At 44.2% G+C, this 19,811-nt stretch overlaps 1 protein-coding gene across 1 annotated transcript in view; it reads right to left on the reverse strand.

The window, feature by feature from the left end:
- LOC144145392 (sodium-coupled monocarboxylate transporter 2-like) overlaps positions 1-19,811 on the reverse strand; it is a 50,404-nt gene that overhangs the window by 7,333 nt on the left and 23,260 nt on the right. The window contains exons 4-7 of the mRNA XM_077676979.1: positions 17,515-17,624; positions 17,370-17,437; positions 15,180-15,266; positions 807-979 (exon numbers count right to left, since the gene is read on the reverse strand). Coding sequence (XP_077533105.1) covers positions 807-979; positions 15,180-15,266; positions 17,370-17,437; positions 17,515-17,624 — 438 coding nt within the window. The remainder of the gene's footprint in view (positions 1-806; positions 980-15,179; positions 15,267-17,369; positions 17,438-17,514; positions 17,625-19,811) is intronic.

The following is a 19,811-nucleotide window of genomic DNA, read 5'->3' on the forward strand; positions in this document are numbered from 1 at the left end:
TTTGCTTGCTGCGGCAAACCATAAACAATTTTGTGACGCCCCTTTCCTATTGTCAAGATGGCATTCAAGTTCATGCAGGAAGTGCAATTTAGGTTGTCACAAAGGTACATGAGAAGTACAGGAATGTTACATGAGAAGGTCAGCATGCTTTTATGGGAGACTAATTATCGAAAAAATGAGGGCAAAAGCAGGTGTTCGCGCCTGTGCCAGTAAAACAGCAGCTCAATTTTTGTTGGCTGTGAACGCCGGTACACACGGCCTGACGTCCGCATTGGCTGCGACACGATGTGCTTGGGAACGCGTGTATGTGCCTTCAGATCTGTTAAAGCTCCAGCTGTAGGGAAGGAGGTGTGTGCACGCCGGCCTGACATCACACGCAGCGCGCCTTTGTTACTGCGTCACCAGCAGCACTTCGGCTGCTGGTAGACAAAGAAAGTAATGCAGGCGCGGCGGTATCACCCTGCGGCGCAGCAGTCACCAGCGTGCCAGGGCGCTCTATGGTGTATACCGCCGCAATAACGACAGGAAAGGATGTTTGGCTACATGGCGGTGCCCACAATACCGACTTTTTCGTTTGACGCCGACTACTTCATGAAGGGTGCAAAAAAATGGCTGTGATCGGAGTGCCAGTTCACAAAAAGTGTTGAGGTGTACTCGGACTTTCAGCGTATAAATAAGACAAGGACGTTGACATAAGCTAGTAATGAAAATCCCAGGAATTTTGATTCGCTGACCTTGAAATGACCTGCGGGTGTTTCCTTATTGTGAAGGTTTGTTCGACAAAAACTGACAGTACGCAAATTTACCCTGAATTCGATGAGGCCAGGGTGACATTATACGTATTCCCAAAAACGGTGCTGTTGTGAGGACAGTATTCGGTGTTTACGGGCATCTTTGGTTCACGCACGCCACTCTGCAGTCTGCTTAGCATGTGTCCCAGCTGGTAGGCCAATACGACGAGAGTGACGGTACCGGCACCCTGCGAGAGATATAGAAGTAGCTATTTTTCCGACGGGGATGAATATTTTGCTCAGAAGCTCTCGTACGAGGACCAGCGGGGAACAATGCTTAGTAATGTGTTTAGCTGCGAGAATTGACAACGGGCAAAAAGCACACACAAAAGTATAAGACATTTATGCTTGAATAAACTAGAGGACCGCGTGCGTTCCAGTAGAAAATACTTGTTGTGCTGGGCACGATTTTATTCCAGTGCTTTTTTGCCAAGTTTCAACATGTGTTTATACAGTAGCACAGGATCTCAACCAATGCTCATCCGTGGAGAGTGCTCCATCTTCGACCTTTACGTACCCCTCTTCACTGTGTCTATAAAGCAAGAAAACATTATTCCATGATATGCAATTGATTTACTATGACTGTCCCCAAAAGCAACCGGAAATATTTCCAGAACAATAAATTCAGCTCTGAAACAAATAATGAGACATCAGCAAGCAACGCCGAAAAAATGTTGGGTGCGGAAACATAGTTTAGATATACATTCCCTGCACCAATTGTCGCTGTGGCAAGGTCATTAAAGTTTGTGAGTCTTTTGTACTGGATGACAGCTGATACGAATAGGTGAGGATGAATGTAAGCTGCAGCAAGCAGCAAACATGATGATATGCTTAATGATTGTAGGGTTTAACGCGCCGACGCAACACAGGCGATGAGGCGCGCCGTAGTGGAGGTCTCCGGATTAATTTTGACCACCTAGCGATCTTTAACGTGCGCTGAAATTCGTACACACGGGCGTTTTTGCTGTTTGCACCCATCAGAGAAGCGGCCGCTGCGGCCGGGAATTGAACCCGCAACCTCATGCTCAGCAGCGGAACGCCTTAGCCACTGAGCCACCGCGGCGGGTAAGAAGCAAACAGACGGCTGCTATTAAGGACTAAGCAATGAAGCAGTTCTGCCTCGCTGTTACAATCAAGGACTATATGCGGAAATAGTGGTTCAAGGACATACTTTATTCGGTGCGAAAAATAATTGAGGCTCTACGATCGAACCCAGTGCCAAAAACAATCTTGGATGTCGGGGTGGTCCTTCCGTAAGTAACGGCGTCTGTGCGCTCAACCAGCGGTGGATGCGCTCAGCGGCAGTCGCCGGTGCTCATGAGGCAGCGTCCGTAAAGACGGGTACCGTTCAAAACACTACAACCGCTCAATTGGTGCGGCGGTAGACCAGTGTACGGAGGACGACCTCCTAATTCCCGGGAAAGAATGCCTAAGAGCGCTAGGGTAACGCCGTCACTCGTTCCATGTGGTAGTGGTGCCCTGTGGAGTCGTAGACAGCGGTCTCTGGCAGAAAAGAGGGCACCCTTCACCGTCCGGCTGCTGTGGAAGGCCGTTATATGTGATTTTCTAGACCAGCGGGCACATTTCTGCGCAGAGTTAATCACGCAGCGCATTTCAATTGTGTACAATTGCGAAGATGCGCCATTCACGCCGTTCATCCACAGAACGGGCCGAGCAATTTCGTACAGTAGCTAGGAAAGGAAACGAGGATATAAGCACGTGAACATACCACAGCGAATAAGAGAGAGACGAGTGGGTCAAGTGGCCTGAAAACCACTCAATGAGTAACCAAACAAATATCCTGCGGTCTACGCGTTATCAACAATAGAGGCATTTCGAACGTACAGCCTGGTTACGAACTGGTAGCGTAGAGTGATGCGGAGGTTTGCTCACGCATAAAGCTAACCCTCAAAAAGACAGTTCAGGGTAAGCTTTAATTTTTGCTCCTGCTGTGCGGGCATCCTGGGCTTGGTCTTGAGTAAAGCCCTTTGTGCCCTCTGGAAAAATGTCTGATATTGTGATATACATTTAAAATGGCAATGAAGCAAACACGGCGTACTTTTATTTAAGAGGGGGGAAGGAAATACTCTGCCTAAAAACAATCGGCATGGTTGCTATTTCAGTGGCTGCATCACACTTTATCTATTTCCAAATATTTTTGTTCACCACAAAAAAAAAAACATGGAAGCAGTATCGAAAATTCATGTTGTGTTGGCCGATATGCTTCCTCAAGCGATAAAGAGATAGTGCACCAGCAACCAAGATAAATTGTACATCACTCAAAAAGGTATCCAAACTGGCCATAAATATCACAGAAAAAGTACTACCCATTCAAATAGCAATAGACGAAGACACGGACCTATTTACCGTACTTTACGGAAAAGGATTTACTGGGATAACGGCGCAGTTACGGAGACAAAATAAACCACAAGGTAGGTGTCGGCAACAGTATTCATGAGCAAGAAATCATTGGCATATTCACATATCCTACTCTTCCAAGCATGCCACCAGATTTCAGCCTTTACAAAGGGCTTAAAGATAAAAGTTACGTCCGATCAATTTCTGTACTTGAGACCACCGGGGAATTTATAGAAAGCAAACAGAGCAAGCTACCTGAACACACCAGCAACTCTGAGAGGAAGGAAGAGTTAAGGGAAAGAAAATGAATATCGCAAAATAATTTTTAAAGTTTAAAATGGAGAATTGGTCGCTCTATAAAGCATTGGAAAATTAGCAATTAATTCATACACAGCCCAACCCTATTTTGATATGCATGTTTCAGGAACAAGAAACCAATTGAAATTAGCGCTAGATAAACTTAAAGTTCGTGGTGCCACCATTAGCAACAAATTAAAGATCAAATTCCAATTCAATATACAAACTATAGATGAAAAGAAACCTCTCACACACAACAAGAGTTTAATAAGTGATCGTTGATAAAAACACCAAAAGTCATTTTTATGAGGAATGCCAGAAAGATATAAGTAGAAGCTTCACATTTTAATAGAATGAAGATGTCCTGAAAATTACAGCCAACTTTCCCATGATCCGCGAGGTATAACCGGGGTATAACTTTAAAAGACCTAATACAAACGACAAAAATTTAAAACCTAATCTCCGTGCTGGTAGACCCCAGACGGTTTACAGAATAACCCGATAACAACAAGCACCGAAAGATGCTCTGTAGCAGGCACAGAGGAAATGTCGCGACAACAAATAGAGAATAAACAAAAAACTCAGAAACATGAAAATAATGAGAAAGAGCTATTTGATTCAACGAAACAACATGATCGGACAGTGTTTATCCTAGGAACCTCTTTATAAGCAAATCACAGGAGAAGCATTTACAAGTATCTCGCATCAACACAAAATGAGGGATAAATGTGAGAATAACTGGTTGATGACCAATCTCTCGTGTAATAGGCTACATTCAAGGAGCCCGATGCTGAAGTACTCAGGCGCAGTGTTTTTACCCTGATAAACTTTGCGGCATGGGAACGGCTTGTTTTTACATTCCCATTAATGGAAAGGTAATTATCCGCAGCGTTGTACGCTGACTAATCGAAACGAAGTGGCTCTCAGTATCTTATTGTGAAGAGCAGGAAGCTCTTAGTGTTTTGATAATTCTCCGGCGGGCAGCTAGTTGGTAAAACAGAGTTTTTCGTTCCACAAAGCATCACTCTCTGTCTGTCTCTTTCTCATGACCATAGTACCCAACTTAAATTTCTGTTGCTCTGAGATTGTTTAGCAAGCAGGCTTGTTTTTATATTGGGAAATTATTTATTTATATATATTTATATATTATTTATTTACACACAAAAAGGACCCTCAGACGTCTACGAATAAGCGAATATGTTACCATATGTTGGGTGCTATGTCAATGTTATATATTAAGAATAAGAGCGGCTTAGAATTAAAACTTGCGGAACTCCTTATAAAACGTTAGTTCAATTAGAGACATAATACTCAAGTTTTCCCCATTGGAAGAGGTTAACAAGAATTTTCAGAATACATTGCGTTGTCATCTTGCCAAACCTATTATTCTAATTTACGAGTTGTAAACGTTTGGTTGGCACCGTTTCAATGACATTAGAAAAGTCAATAAAGATAGTATGAACATGAAGAGAAGAGTGTAGTGCAGAATAAAAGTCAGAAACTAGTTCGAAGAGTTCTGATTTACACAATTGTTTTGTCAAAAACCATGTTGGTTGTTAGGTAGCAAGTTATTGAAACTAAAGTGAGCCATTACATTATTAAAGTCGGTGTGGCGTGTAGTGGAATAAACGTTTATGGAGGCTAGAAAACCGTAGCGGCGCGACCCTGGGCTCACGTCACGCCCGTCCACCGGGACTACGTAGCCTTGCTCGAGAGGTCTAAGCTAATGTGTGAGAGTAAATTGGTCTGTAGGTATTAGGCTGTGTATTATCAACGTATTGGGACGTTTAAATTGCTTTAGCAGATTTTCAATCCTCCAGGAGATAACCTGTATCTATGAATTTGTGAAAAACGAAAGCGACCAGGGAGGCTTTTTAGTCTTCAGGGCTTGAGGGTATCAAATATTATTCGATTATGTCAAATCCTATCGAAGAACATCTACAAATGCCCATTCCGTCGATGAGGCGTCTTGGAAGCTACGCGAGTATTCGCAGTCAGCCTCACATCGTGCTTGATAAGAAACACTAATCGATAAAAAAATCACGATAAGAAATAAAGCCCGGAGGATAATTACTTTTTTGATGCTGATATAATAGTCAATGTCATTAGTGAACCGTTAGCACAAATAACCGCTACGTTCACCACCGTCGCAACGCATTTTGACAAGGAAAATTCACCTAAATATTTTAACCGATATATTGCTAAGCCGGCAAATATATAAGCATATGTATAGCTAGTGAGAATTGCAAGTGAAGGAATTGTTTAATAAACAAGAAGAAGTCTAGGAGCAAAGAACGGCAACAAAGTGATACGCAAAATTGTTCGGGTTTATTGTTCTTGCAACACATATATATTTTTAGTCTTCAAAAGATATCAAAGGAAAGAAACATGCTCTGGTTTCGACCCATACCCAGGATCTCCGGAATACCGTTACGATGCCATATCACTGCACCCACTCTGCGGACGCGGGCTCCCCTCTACCTTCTTAATTTAGTGAAGGCAGAGGTCGGCGAACTCACTCGTGAGTCCACTCACTCAGACTCATTTGGACTAAACTCACGCGTGAGTTTGAGTTTGAGTGAGTGCGAGGCTAGTGTGGCATGGTGAGTTTGAGCTTGAGTGAGTTCGAGCCGAGTGATCCCGACTGAGTGTGAGTCCGATTGAGTTTGAGTAGGCCTGAGACCTAGTAAATTCTGAGTCCATTTTGAGTTATGAGTCCATTTTGAGTTTGAGACCATTTTGAGTTCTGAGTACAATTTGAGTTTGAGTCCATTTTGAGTTCTGAGTACATTTTGAGTTTGAGTCCATTTTGAGTTCTGAGTACATTTTGAGTTTGAGTACATTTCGAGTTTGAGTACATATTGAGTTTTGAGTACATTTTCAGTTCCGAGTACATATGAGTTTTGAGGTAATTTTGAGTTTGAGTACATATGAGTAGCCTAGCAGGCAGCTATGGTTGGCTGTTAAGTTTCATGCGTCACTGTGGGCTCAAAATTCAGGTTACCTGGGGGTACGGCACCAATTGCGATTTGCATGATCGGTTGGGAGGGAGGGGGTGTCTGATTTTTTTTAGTTTCTTGTTGAATTTTCATGGCCATAAGCACCTGCTGTATACCTAATTTTCGCGGCTGGGCGCGTGAGTGATAATTGACTGGTGAGGTCATAAAAAAGGGTTGCCTTAACTTTTCCTCCTGACGGATCCACTAAGAGCGTGGGAAAGGTTGGTGGGAAAGCACATGGCGGCGCTGATGGGCTGGTTGTTCGCCTGCTACTGTTAACGGCTTGATATACAGGGGTCACAAAGGAAGAGGTGAGAGCCGGGGGAAATGGAGGCGGGGGCTGTCCTTTCTGCTCTTTCAAATGAATTAACTGAATTGACTTGGCAGCGCCCCTTAAGACAGAATAATGACCACATTAGATTGGGTGAAAAGTGAAACTGATGAGGCTAAGGCGTGTAAGGTATCAAATGAAAGGTCCGGATTAACGGAATGATGCAGTGTAAATAAAAAAATGCTTCCTGATTGTAGTCATCAGGCAGTCATAATCAGTCATAGATTGGGTTAAAATTCAAAATGACGCTGCGAGGGCATGTGGGGAATCAAATTCAATGTCTCGATGTGGGGAATCATTCGGGACGAAAATGCGTTATGGATATATCATTGCGTAGTCATGGTAAGTCATATATTCGGTTAAAATTCAAGTTCATGACGCTAGGGCGTGTGGCGTATCAAATTAAAGGTCTCGATGAGGGTAATCACGTGCTTCCTGATTATTATCATGACATAGTCAAAATGGGTCATAAATTAGGTTAAAATTCACAATGATGCCACTGGGTGTCCGGAGCATCAAATTGAAGGTTCCGATAAGGGAAATCCCTTGGGACAAAAATGTGGTAGGGCTATATCATGAGATAGTCATGGTTAGTCATTGATTGGTTTAACAATCAAATTGATTCCGCTGGGATGTGATCGGTATCAAATAAATGGTCTTGATGAGCAGAATCACGTGGGAGAAATACAAAAATGCTTCCTGGTTATAACCATGAGGGTGCCATGGCGAGTCTTATATTGGGGTAAAATTCGAAGTGACCCCGCTAGGGCGTGTAGGGTATCAAATTTACGGTCTTAACGAGGGGAATCACGTGGTACAAATAAAAAAGGCTTCGTAGTTCGAATCATGAGATAGTCATTATGAGTCATGAATTGCATTAAATTCAAGGTGAGGCCGCTGAAGCATGTGGGGCGTCGATTGAAGGTTCCAGTTACGGGAATCACGTTGGACACTTAAATAATGCGTCCTGGTTACAGTCATGAGAGTCATGGTTATTTTGACTGGTATGAATTCCATATGACCCTGCAGGGTGTGTGGGGTATCAAATTAAAGGTCTCGTCGAGGGGGATCACGTGGGACAAATATAAAAATGCTTTCTGGTTATAATTATGAGGATATAGCAAAAGGTATATACCAAAAGTTACACAATCACACTCACACTCACACGCTCACTCACTCACTCACACTCTCACTCTCACTCACACTCTCACTCACACTCACACTCTCATCCACACTCTCACTCACACTACACTCACACTCTCACTCTCAGGCACTCTCACTCACACTCACACTCTCACTCTCACACACACTCTCACTCACTCTCACACACACTCTCACTCAAACTCTAACTCTCACTCTCACTCACACTCTCACTATCACTCACTCTTACTCTCACTCTCACTCACACTCTCACTGACACTCACACTCTCACTCACACTCTCACTCTCACTCACACTCACACTCACACTCTCACTCACACTCACACTCTCACTCACACTCAAACTCACACTCTCACTCTCACTCTCACTCTCACTCACACTCTCACTCTCACTCTCACTCACACTCTCACTCTCACTCACACTCTCACTTTCACTCACACTCTCACTCACACTCTAACACTCACACTCTCACACTGACACTCACTCTCACTCTCACACTCTCGCACTCTCACACTCTCAATCTCTCACTCTCACTCTCACACTCTCGCACTCTCACACTCTCAATCTCTCACTCTCACTCTCTCACTGTCTCAATCTCACTCTCACTCTCTCAATCTCACACTCTCACAATCTCTCTCTCACTCTCACACTCTCACTCTCACACTCTCTCTCACTCTCACTCTCTCACTTACTCTCACTCTATCACTCACTCTCAGCCTCTCACTCACTCTCTCACTCTCTCTCACACACTCTCTCTCACTCTCTCTCTAACTCACAGTCACACTCTCTCACTCTCACACTCTCTCTCTCACTCTCACACTCTCTCTCACTCTCACACACTCTCTCTCACCCTCACACTCTCACACTCACTCTCTCACTCTCTTACTCTCACTCTCCCTCACTCACTGTCTCTCACTCTCTCACTCACACTCTCTCTCTAACACACTCTCTCACTCTCTCACTCACACACTCTCTCAAACACACACATCACACACACACGCGTGCATGCTGGAAGTTAACAGCTAGGTACGGTCGCGGTCATTGCTTACAACGACAGCGTGGTGTTTTTCCGAGCCACGAGAGCTCATCCCACCTAGCAAATGCTAATAAAAACTAATACAAGTGCATCAGCAAACAATGAGGCACTTTAATATTTCTCCCACGTGATTTCCCTCCTCGAGACCCTCAATTTGATACCCCACATTTTTTAGCGCCACACATCTCTGCATTTTCACCCAATCTGAGATGATCTATCACTCCCGTGTTCGCCATTTTCGATATTTTGTGAATGCAGAGCATTTCTTTACTCACGATGTTATGCGTCCGTTACTCGGCGTCCGCATCCAGCCAGCACGTGCGCCCCTCCCTCGCTCCTCCTCGCTCTCAACAACAGGTGCGGGCACGCATGCGCGTGCTCTGGCGCTGAAAGAGGCGTTGCTGGGCGTTGCAGCAGCAGGTGCTACCTCCTCTCCCTCTACTGCGCGCGCTACGAATATTGGCGGTGAGCGCGAACACGGGCGGCGCTGCGAAGCGCGCCTCCGTGACGTCGGCTTAGGGATTCTCGCATTTGTCGTCTGCTTCACTCGGGCTCGCTCTCCCTGCTGTTTCCTTGCGCTCGGTCAACGTCCGATGCTTCTGCGCACCAGAATTGGCGTGTGGGTAACTTTGTATCACAATAATAGTCTTAAAATTGTATACACTAGCTCATGGTGTGAGTTAAAGTATAGTTCTGGATACCGCTACGGAAGAAACATCGCCGACGTCGCCCCATTCCTCGCGAAGCCGGTCCTGTGCGGAGCGCGAAGAGCAGGAGCTAGGCGTCAGCTTCTGTATTAAGCCATCTTTCGAACAAAGAGAACATTCAGCTGCTAATAACCAACAACAGAGAAAATGGACGACCAAAACAAATTCTAGGCCTTCAAAGCTGCCGGCTTTGGCAGAAAGCGTTACGATTCCCGGTAATCACATGTAAGGTGAAACAGTTTTTGCAACCTTGCCTAACGTTCGAAAAAATTGTATTAAATCACTGTACGTTGTCATGGCGGGAAAGTATGCCAACATGCACTATGGGCCGCGCAAAATCTACAGGTTGAGTTCCAAATAACCCACTATGTGCATAGGCACGTGGTGGTTTTATACCGGGCTTCTAACCGGTATGGAGGTTTATTGAGCAAACCAAGTCACGTCTATACGTTAAAAATACAATAACACTATGTTTGTTAATACATGGAGGGATATTTTGTTACATTTTCCACAGCCATATCTTCCCGATATTCGGATATGCGTTATACGAAAACTGCAGTAAAGAGGGGGAGGAGTAGGAGATGGAGGAGGAGAAAACTTTATTTAACAATGAAATCGAGCTGGTTAGTACGCTGGGTCCTCAGACCAGGACAAGATAGTAAAAGTAATTTTCTACGATTCATAGAATGCCACCCCGAGTAGAGTAGGATTTGTTCTTTGCGCCTTGAACAGTTGGAAATGAGTAAACAGTTGCTTGGAAATATTAATCGGTTGCGATTCTCGTAATATATGCAGGTATACTATATATTCCGTTAGTTAGCGAGTATATCACGCCTTCAATACCATAATCATGTCATCATTGTTCGGGTTGAGAGTCAGTTCGTTATGATAACAATGGTTACGATAGAAATTCGGAGTACACAAGCCGCCTTCGAGTACTGTGGACAACGTTGTTTGGGGCGCGATTGCGGTGGCGTAGCACAAACCTTCTCATTGTATTTGCATGTGAATAAACAAAGCACGCTGCGGATATGCACCTTCTTGCACGCAGCCGGAATAAAAGCCAATTTGTGAAGGTGGGAATGTATGCCATACAACCTGAAGAAAATATCCACAGTATCTTTGTGAGGATCCCAAACATCCCCAAACCTCCTAATAAGACGTTTCTGACGGTGCAGACACATTAAACCGTTGGACACGAAAAAAAAAAAACTCAAGAAACATTAATCTTATACAAGACAACAGCAACGAAAGAAATAGAAGACAGTCGTTATATTTCCTGCTGTGCGGTGCGCGCGTGTAGGGCTCCGCTGCTTGGCACGTAGCATTAAACTGTTGATTCTTCATAAGAGCATCTCAAAAATACTGCAGGGAAGCCTACGCATTTTAAATACTTATCGAGGAGCTCTGAGTGCTGATACTCGCGAATAAGCTAGAAAGGACGAGTTGCACACGCTCTCCGCGATGCTCTGAAGAAAGTTGTTCTCTATCTCCTCGTGGGTTGCAAACTTGTGGAAGATACAGCTTCAAATTATTCAGACGCATCAGAAGCTGGTGAAGTATTAATCACTATAAATACGCTTTGTAATGCACTAAAGCAACAAAGCGGGCGATTTCTAGCACAGACACTGCCGCCCCTCACAAGCGGAGTGTAGCAGACGACAGCGGCGCGAGTCCCTAAGCCGACGTCAGAGCCAGGGGGCGCCACTCAAACATCTCACCGCCAATACTCGTTGCCCGAGCGAAGGACCGCGGCCCGACGTTGACGTTTGGCCGCGGCTTCTTGTGTACGAAGTTCGGCGTCGGCAGCGCGCTTCAGACGCTTGCGTTCGGCGTCGGCAGCGCGCCGTCTCGCTGCCTTGTCTTCTGCCGCCGTCGATGAAGAGGATGGCACGATGTCTTGAACTGGTACTGCAACGCTGACGTTGGCTCGCGTAGCGGTACTGGTTGAAGGTGTTGCTTCCATCGCTTATGAACTTCGACGATGGCGCACGGCCCTCTCGAGAGGGATAATAAGAAAGAAAAGAAAAGAAAGAAAAGAATAATAATAAAGATCCAACCGATTGCCCCGCAGAGAGGGTGGGGTGCAAACCATGGCAATAAATAACACGTTACGTACTTACGTCTCTCGTCTCTCTCTCTCTCTCTCTCTCTCTCTCTCGTCTCGCAACCCAACTACCCAACCCCTACGACAACAACAACTACAACTACCACCGCCAAATACCACAACCTACGCCACGTGACCACCCCCAATGCTCTGCATTTACTCGTGTCCCTCGCGCGGGGGCATGCGACGGAGGTTTCTAATGGCGCTCTTTGCCCTTAGCTGGCCTTGCGCCATCAAAATCCAGATATCATCATATTTCTTTTTTAGTTTTCAACATTTAGTTTTATTAATTCTCTACATTTACGCTTTTATAATGATTACAGGTTGAACTTCCGTGATAGCTGCAATTTTGTGTATATGCAGGGCGTTACAATATCATGGCGGGGATAGGGGGAGGGGTGTACTCGGCAAAGAATGCTACGCAATAAAACAGCAAAGGTATATTCATGAACGCCTCGCGCTTCAGAGATTCGGGTGGACAGTTCGCTTTGACACAAGGCGTTTTTTGAGGATGCAGAGCAAGAATACACGGAACCGTAACCCTAAACAGCTTCGACATAAATGAACGGAGCAGTGAGCGCACGTCCCCTCACCCAATCTCGCTTGTTTCGACCTGGGGACCCAGCACACCATTGAACCTGGACCGCCTCTGTCATGAAAACGAACACGGAGCCTACATCAAGAGTTTGGTATCCAATATATACGTACAATTGCTTCCAACCAGCGCTACTCTTCATGGGCAGCAGGTATAGCTGTAATAAATCTGCAACGAAAATTGTTTCCGATCTCACAGGAGCTACGGTGTCATGTCGCGGGGAATGCAGGAGTTTGAGCTCACGAATTTGCAGCCGTAATATTTTTACCACGCGTGAATTTGAAAACACTGACTGCTAATGAAATCAGAGTCCATCTAACCCCTAGTATATTCCTAGCATGAGAGAGTTGTGAGGCCATTTGAGTTCTGAATTGATTTTGAGTTCTCAGCCCATTTTGAGTTCCGAGTTCATTTTGAGTTTTGAGTACAGTTTGAGTTTTGAGTACATTTTGAGTTTGAGTACATTTCGAGTTTTGAGTACATTTTGAGTTTTGAGTACATTTTGAGTTTGAGTACATTTTGAGTTTTGAGTACATTTTGAGTTTTGAGTTCGCTTTGAGTTTGAGTACATTTTGAGCTTTGAGTCCATTTTGAGTTTTAGTCCATTTTGAGTTTGAGTACATTTTGAGTTTTGAGTCCAGTTTGAGTTTGAGTACACTTTGAGTTTGAGTACATTTTGAGTTTTGAGTACATCTTGAGTTTTGAATCCATATTGAGTTTGAGTACATTTTGAGTTTGAGTACATTTCGAGTTCTGAGTACATTTTGAGTTTCCAGTCCGAGTGAGTTCTGAGTTTTGCGCTCAATGTGAGTTTTAGTTTGAGTGAGCGCAAATGTGCTGCTCAGCATTGAGCCTGAGTTTGAGTGAGTGGTGGTTCGAAAAAAAAATTGTGAGTGAGTTTGAGTGAGCGCAGATGTGCTGCTCAGCATTGAGTCTGAGTTTCAGTTAGTGGTGATTCGAAAAAAAAATTGTGAGTGAGTTTGAGTGAGCCACGCCAACTTTGCCGAGGTATGAGTGAAGGTAATCGTTTCTTGCTTTTAGGGTGGGAGCGAGCACCATTCCGAATACTCGGGGAGATGGAACCTTCGTTTTAACTGGCTGACCGTGACTACAGTGTATACGATATGTCCAGAGCAGTCACTCATGTAGGAAGGAGTATTCTCTTCCACTTTCTGGGTGTTATCTACGCTGGTATAATTTTCTGCGCGCGGATTTGCGTATTACTTGGGGAGGATATTCCCCCAATTTCTTTCCATCTTTTAAGCTTTAAAAAATATATATATTTGTGTTGAGATGAAGAAATTGCAAACACTTTTCTCTTTGCCTTCCTTGGCACTCTTAGATACCCTTATTTTTTTTCAGCACGTCCCTTTTTTCCAATTCTGATTCAATACACGCCATGTGAGGCTATTATTTCTAGCACCCTTCGTGCCATAGGTAGGTGAAAAGTGTTTCCTACTGATTGACCACTCCTGACACGTCCTAGGCGCTCGAGTTAGGGCCTGGGGGTTAAAAAGGTCCTCGGTACTCCGAGTTCTTAGAACTGCGGCGGCTACTAATCCCACGTGCAGCAAAATATTTCAATCGCATCAATACCCAGGAAAGTGGCGGGGAGCACAGCCACCCCGATAGGCAATCAGAGAGTTCATCGGTTCTTGTTTTTTCGCTACATTGTTTTCCCTCTATTTTTTAAAACAGAACTAAGACATATTGGCAGAGAAATTTAATTGGGCGAATTCTTCCTTCTTTGCCGGAAGAAATCGTGAAGATGATGGGTTTTGATACCGTCCAGGTAGCGCTTTTGCAATAAATTATTTATTTCTTTACAAAATTTAACGTACTTCAACCAGAAAACAAAGCATTTTTTCCACGTTACCTTCCTTGGGGTTTTTTACTGCTCGCCCCTATTTCTGAATAATGCAAGAAGCCCCTCATTTCCAAGTCTCATTCGCAACATGTTGAGCGATGGTTTTGTTATTGGCAGTCTATCTGCCAGTACCGGTCTCAGAACACCGTATATGCTCGAGACGCCGCTTGGGGGTTAAAAGGAAGGTCCTCTTCACCACGAGTGGTCCGACCGACGCTGGCTAACCCCCTGGAGCACAGGAAACAGTGTTTTGGAAGCCAAGCAGCTTATGGTCGAGCCTGTTCCCTCCGCCGTTGTGTGGGCGCCGTTGTTCGGCGTCCACACCCACACTGCGCATACCTGGCCAGGCACCGCTGATGATGATTGTGGCACGATGCCCCTAGGGATTGGCGAACCAATGAATCCATCACGAGATAGCTTCGCGTTCAACCACGGTCGTCATCTTTCCGTAGGGGAACCCTGAGTACCACTCCCCCGCGGCGCATGCATCGGCAGGCACCGCTGATGATGATTGTGGAAGGATGCCGCTAGGGATTGCCCAACCACAGAATCAATCACCAGATAGCTTCGCGTTCAACCACCGTCGTCATCTTGCCGTACGAAAACCCTGAGTAGTATGTGAGGCATTCCTCCTCTCCTCTCTGACGCTCCTCTCTTCTCCGGCATTCCTCCTCTCCTCTCTGAAGCTCCTCTGTTCTCTGGGATTACGAACGAATGGCAACACCTGCGGCTCCGCGCGCGATAACGCGGAGCAGCTCAGGGCTCTGAACTTTACATAGCACCGTCCTCGTTTCACGTCCGTACAGGTTCGTCTGAGATCGCTGTTCTGTATATAAAGAAACTATAGATGGCAAGGAGCTTTAGCAACAATAATCAGCTATATGACTATCTTACTGGAACAAATGCCACTGCCGCAACAAGCACAGAATACCTTTGAGGTTGCGAAAGGAGCTGTTAAACCGAGCAGGAGGAGTCCTACGAAGGGTCCTGTGACAGCCGCGTTGGCGAGTATAAACACCTGCGAGTAAATTGCAAAAGAGAAAGATATAATCAAAGTTCTTTTTTTGCAAAGCCATGCAATTGGCACGCTGATACTCATTTTCAACACGACAATAAAGAAAACGTGATTTTATCAATCTACAGAAAGGAGGATCCTGCCGGACATGTTTTGTCATCACATATAGTATTCCTCTGTGGCAGTATGTACTTAACTCCGATCAGAAGAAAACTGCAACAAGGAAATGAATTTCAAAATTGAAGAACTACAAACAAAATATGAGCGTTCTACTGTTCAACCTATAAAAGGATATGAAATCAAATAAACATGGTTTGTTAGCTGATCGTAGCAGCCCCTTGTTATTGAATGAACTTGTGAGCGCATCACTCGTGGCACACAACGTTCTTACATCTTTGTTTTGACTTCTTTAGTATTTTTTCTAAGTGAGTGGTTATGGTTGCTGTGTAAACGTTCCGTTAACATTAGCGTAACATTTCACTCTGCACAGGGAATCCAACTTGGGTTCGAATTTCTCTCTTCCCGGCCAGAATGCTTAGTGAAAGGTCACTTCAATGAGGAATGTCAATTAATGAGGCGGTATAAAAGCCTAACAGCCAAGTTGTTGCATATAAATTGCGTATTTTCTTTGAACGACGGGTTCAGTGTATTTTGAAGTGTGGCTCAGAAATATTTTTGTAGAAGAGAAGAGTTGAAAATGTGCATTCAAAAGATACTTTCAAGCACCATTTTTTCTATTCGGCATAATATCGAAAATCGCTCGAGCCAATTGTTAGTTTGAACTTTCTTAACGATTGTGGCGGAAATGTATGTGATGACTGCACCGTTTTTTGTGACGACCCTGTTGAATATGTGTTTGCATAATTTGAGTAGTGTCGTTGAAGGAACGTACATGTGTTTTCTTTTCTACATCCCCGCATACTCGTGTTGAGATTAATGGCGACACTACTTACCAAATTTGGTGCCCGTGTTTAGCAATCTCGGAAAATAGGTTTTGTTGTAACAACTTATTTATAGCCGAAGCTTACCTGTGCGAAGTTATTATCTTATACGCGACGCTGTTTGCGTAGTGAACCTCACTTGCCTTACAGTTTATGGAGACAAAGCTTCTTGGATACTCATATGCTGCGCCGATTGAGTGGCGAACCTCACTTACCATACAGTTTAAGCAGACAATGCTTCTTGGTTACTCATATGAAGCAAATGTTCTCTTCTACCATCGAATAAGCATTTGTATTGTATTAATAAGCACTAGCCCAGTAAATGGGACTTCTTAGTCAATTATAAAAGGCATCACGAGGTAATTTGGTTTATTGACAAACATTCTCACCCTCCCATGAGCATAGGTTTTCTAGCGGAAGTTCTTTGAGTGGATGCTGCTTTTTAATGATGAAAAGGTGATTCCCAGACATTGAGAATATGCAATACCAGTCAGAGGTCATTGAAAAATGTTTACATAAACACATAAAAGGCTTCAAAGTATGTCGGTGCAGAACAACGTGTAAAGCTATTGGTGAAGCAAATGTCTGATAAAAATTGTAACAGCGTATCCACACAATTCAACCAGTGCTCACAAAATCCCTCTGTACAACGATGGCTTTGTGGACCAGTTGGTAATGCATCTTTCAAAGGTGTGTAAAAGCCCTCCATGACCGGTACACCACGAAGAAAGATAGGACAAAGCGCAGTTTCCTGTATTTTTTGTTTGGGTCCTTAGCTCATTCAGCTGTGTTAGTATTTTTATATGTATATCATCTCTGTTAGAGATTTCGGAATAAATTCCGATGTTGAAACAAAACGACGTAGGCATTGTTGATTGCAACACTGAAGACTTGAAAATTTGCAATTTTGCATTCCACGTGGCTGTTAAGGGGAGGTTCCAAGGATAGTTGTCGCCAATACGAACCAAGGCGATTGTTGTTTTGAAGCGGGCGGGAAGGGGGAAGACTGGATATTAAACATTGTCCAGAAATTCTCTGCTAGCTGGTATTGAAGCCTGGGATGAAGTTTTGTTCTTTTAACGTGTAAATATAACCCAGTTACGTTATACTGTATGCATTTGGGTATTAGGTGATTTTTATAGGATTCCACAGTCTGCACACTTACCGGCACGGCAGACCCGAAGTATGGAACAGCCATGCTACATCCAGTCATAATGCAGCCAGCTGCAAATGCTGACATGTTGAAGAGGTGAGTTGTTATTAGCAATCCATTAAATAGCTCCAAAACAAAGTTTGTAGAAATTAATTACCGAGCATTCTTATGGTAAGGGTGACCCGTGCGATCGGCACTTTGACCAAGGGGGTAATCACATCCAAGTATAACACGGCGGCTTGCGAATTCACCATCGACGACACGGTACTGCCAAGCAAGGATACAAAAAAGAAGAAACCTCGTGAAGTAGTAAAGACAAACAATTAATAGCACTTGTAATTTATATCTTTAGAACGTATAGATATTCGTAATTCGAACACATTTAATAGGTATTTACATAGGTGAATGGAAATGATTTTTATATACACACAGCAACCGCGCAAAGTAAGTCTGCATATATATAACTGTACATATTTCGATAGATGTATAATTATAAATTGAAACCACGCAACTCAAAAATTTCAACTTTAAAGAAAGTTGAGATGCCAACTTTAAAGAGATGCCAACTCAGTTCCAATTATTAAAATTTTGAACTAACGAAATTGGAGAACAAAGCTGCGCAATTGCGATTCTTGAGCAGTAGAGCATATAAAAAATTAAATGCTCGAAAAAAAAAAAACCGCGAGTGAAACGTGCGTTTTACGCTTGAAAGCGGAGGCAAGCACTCTTTTCGTTACGAGTGAGTGTAGCGGCATGCTATGAAGCCATTCTACCGAGCAATGGCCTAACTAGTGCTTCTCCCACCACTTCCTCGTCGTCACTGGCAGCGAATGGTTGCACGTTCTGACCGTAGAAATGATGCCGTCTGTCACCATGGCCCACACACGAGCTTGAGTCTACCTCCACGTAGTCCGCAAAAAGAACTCATTCCAAACGTCCGCTACGGGGTATTATATTACTATTACCCGATGTAAAGTCTCCGTTGTCCTGTCCTTTCCGGCAGCGATGCAGCCTCGTTTGTAGGCAGCGGGGCCGCTTTTCTGGCGGTGCGCTAGGCAGAAAGCTACCGTCGTAGTGGCACGTAGTTCAAATTTTCCGTCGCGGAAGCCTCTTGTGTTCAAATAACGGGCTTTTCAATACATAGATTTCTACGGAGACTTCGCCAGGAGTAAATTGTACAGTTAGAATTATGAATCTATTGAAATGTTTCAAGTTCAAAATACCCAGCTTTCATTTTTTATATTGAACGAGGAATAGTACAGCACACGGCAAGAATAACAAGACTTTTACTTGTGTATCGGCGAGGAAATTGGCTTAGTTAGAGTTAGGTTTACATGATGTTATTGTGATATTAATATTAAATTATGAGGGCAAGTGCCTGTTCGATAAGTGAGTAAACGTCCTCGGGATGGTTCATTGCTTGTGTTCGACTATTTACTCATACTATTTCTGCGCGCTGTATGTGAGTTCTGTTAGTAGATTTCTCTATATGTGTATACACCTAAATAAATATATATATTGTGAGCGTTTATTTTTGCGTTGGTTGCATTACAGGATGCATGGACTGTATGAATTGGTATTCTTTAGTGGGATCAATCTCTCACTGTACGTGCCGACTGTAATCATCGTTTGTTCATTATCATCATCGTTGGGCCTCATTCTCCACAGTCACCGACTTCCCTGTTATGTCAGTAATAAGGCGTGTTTTCGAACTATTATTTCCTTGTGCCAGCGTGCTTTAGCCTTACAATATATAATTGTTGGATAGGTTTACTGCCAAAGAAAATGGAGCAAAATGGTCATCGAAGGCAATCAATCCAAAGCAAGCGGGACGCACGACTGGCTATCACGCGCACTTATCGCAATCCATGCCGATGATGATCTCTGTCCTTCATTTTCCTTCACTGGGTCTTCATTTTCCTTTGTTGTTACCGTAAAATGGCCTTATCTCATTGGAAGGGTAGGAGATGCTCAATAACGAACTGTTTACCGGTGTTACCATGAACGTAACTAGGCACGAATGGCTGGTCTGGCGGCTTCGGTGTACTTCAGTTCCATGGACCCCCGGCTACTCTACATATTTCCGCGTATTCGACCGCGACCCATCACATTCACGACACATTTTTATCGGCTCCCGTGTCGACCTCAAGCCCCTCCTCAGAACAGTTCCTCTCCCGTGTAAACTATTGCCGTCGAGTGGCTCGCCTGCAGGCTGAAGCCAGCCAGCACGACCGCAAGGACCGCTACGACGCCAGCCACCGTACTGTACGGTTCTGCCCTGGTGACGAGGTCTTACTTTGCACGCCCAGACGAAGACAAGGAATATGTGAAAAATTTCTTCACCATTTCACAGGCCCGTACACGGTTCTTAAAGAAACATCCCCTGTCAACTATCGTGTCACGCCTAGTCAAGCTCCCTTGGACCGTCGATACAGTGGCACAGAAATCGTGCAC

Source organism: Haemaphysalis longicornis, unplaced genomic scaffold (assembly GCF_048455015.1).
Source record: "Haemaphysalis longicornis isolate Haplotype H1 unplaced genomic scaffold, Haemaphysalis longicornis Haplotype H1 scaffold_7, whole genome shotgun sequence".
In the NCBI taxonomy this organism is placed as follows: Eukaryota; Metazoa; Arthropoda; class Arachnida; order Ixodida; family Ixodidae; genus Haemaphysalis; species Haemaphysalis longicornis.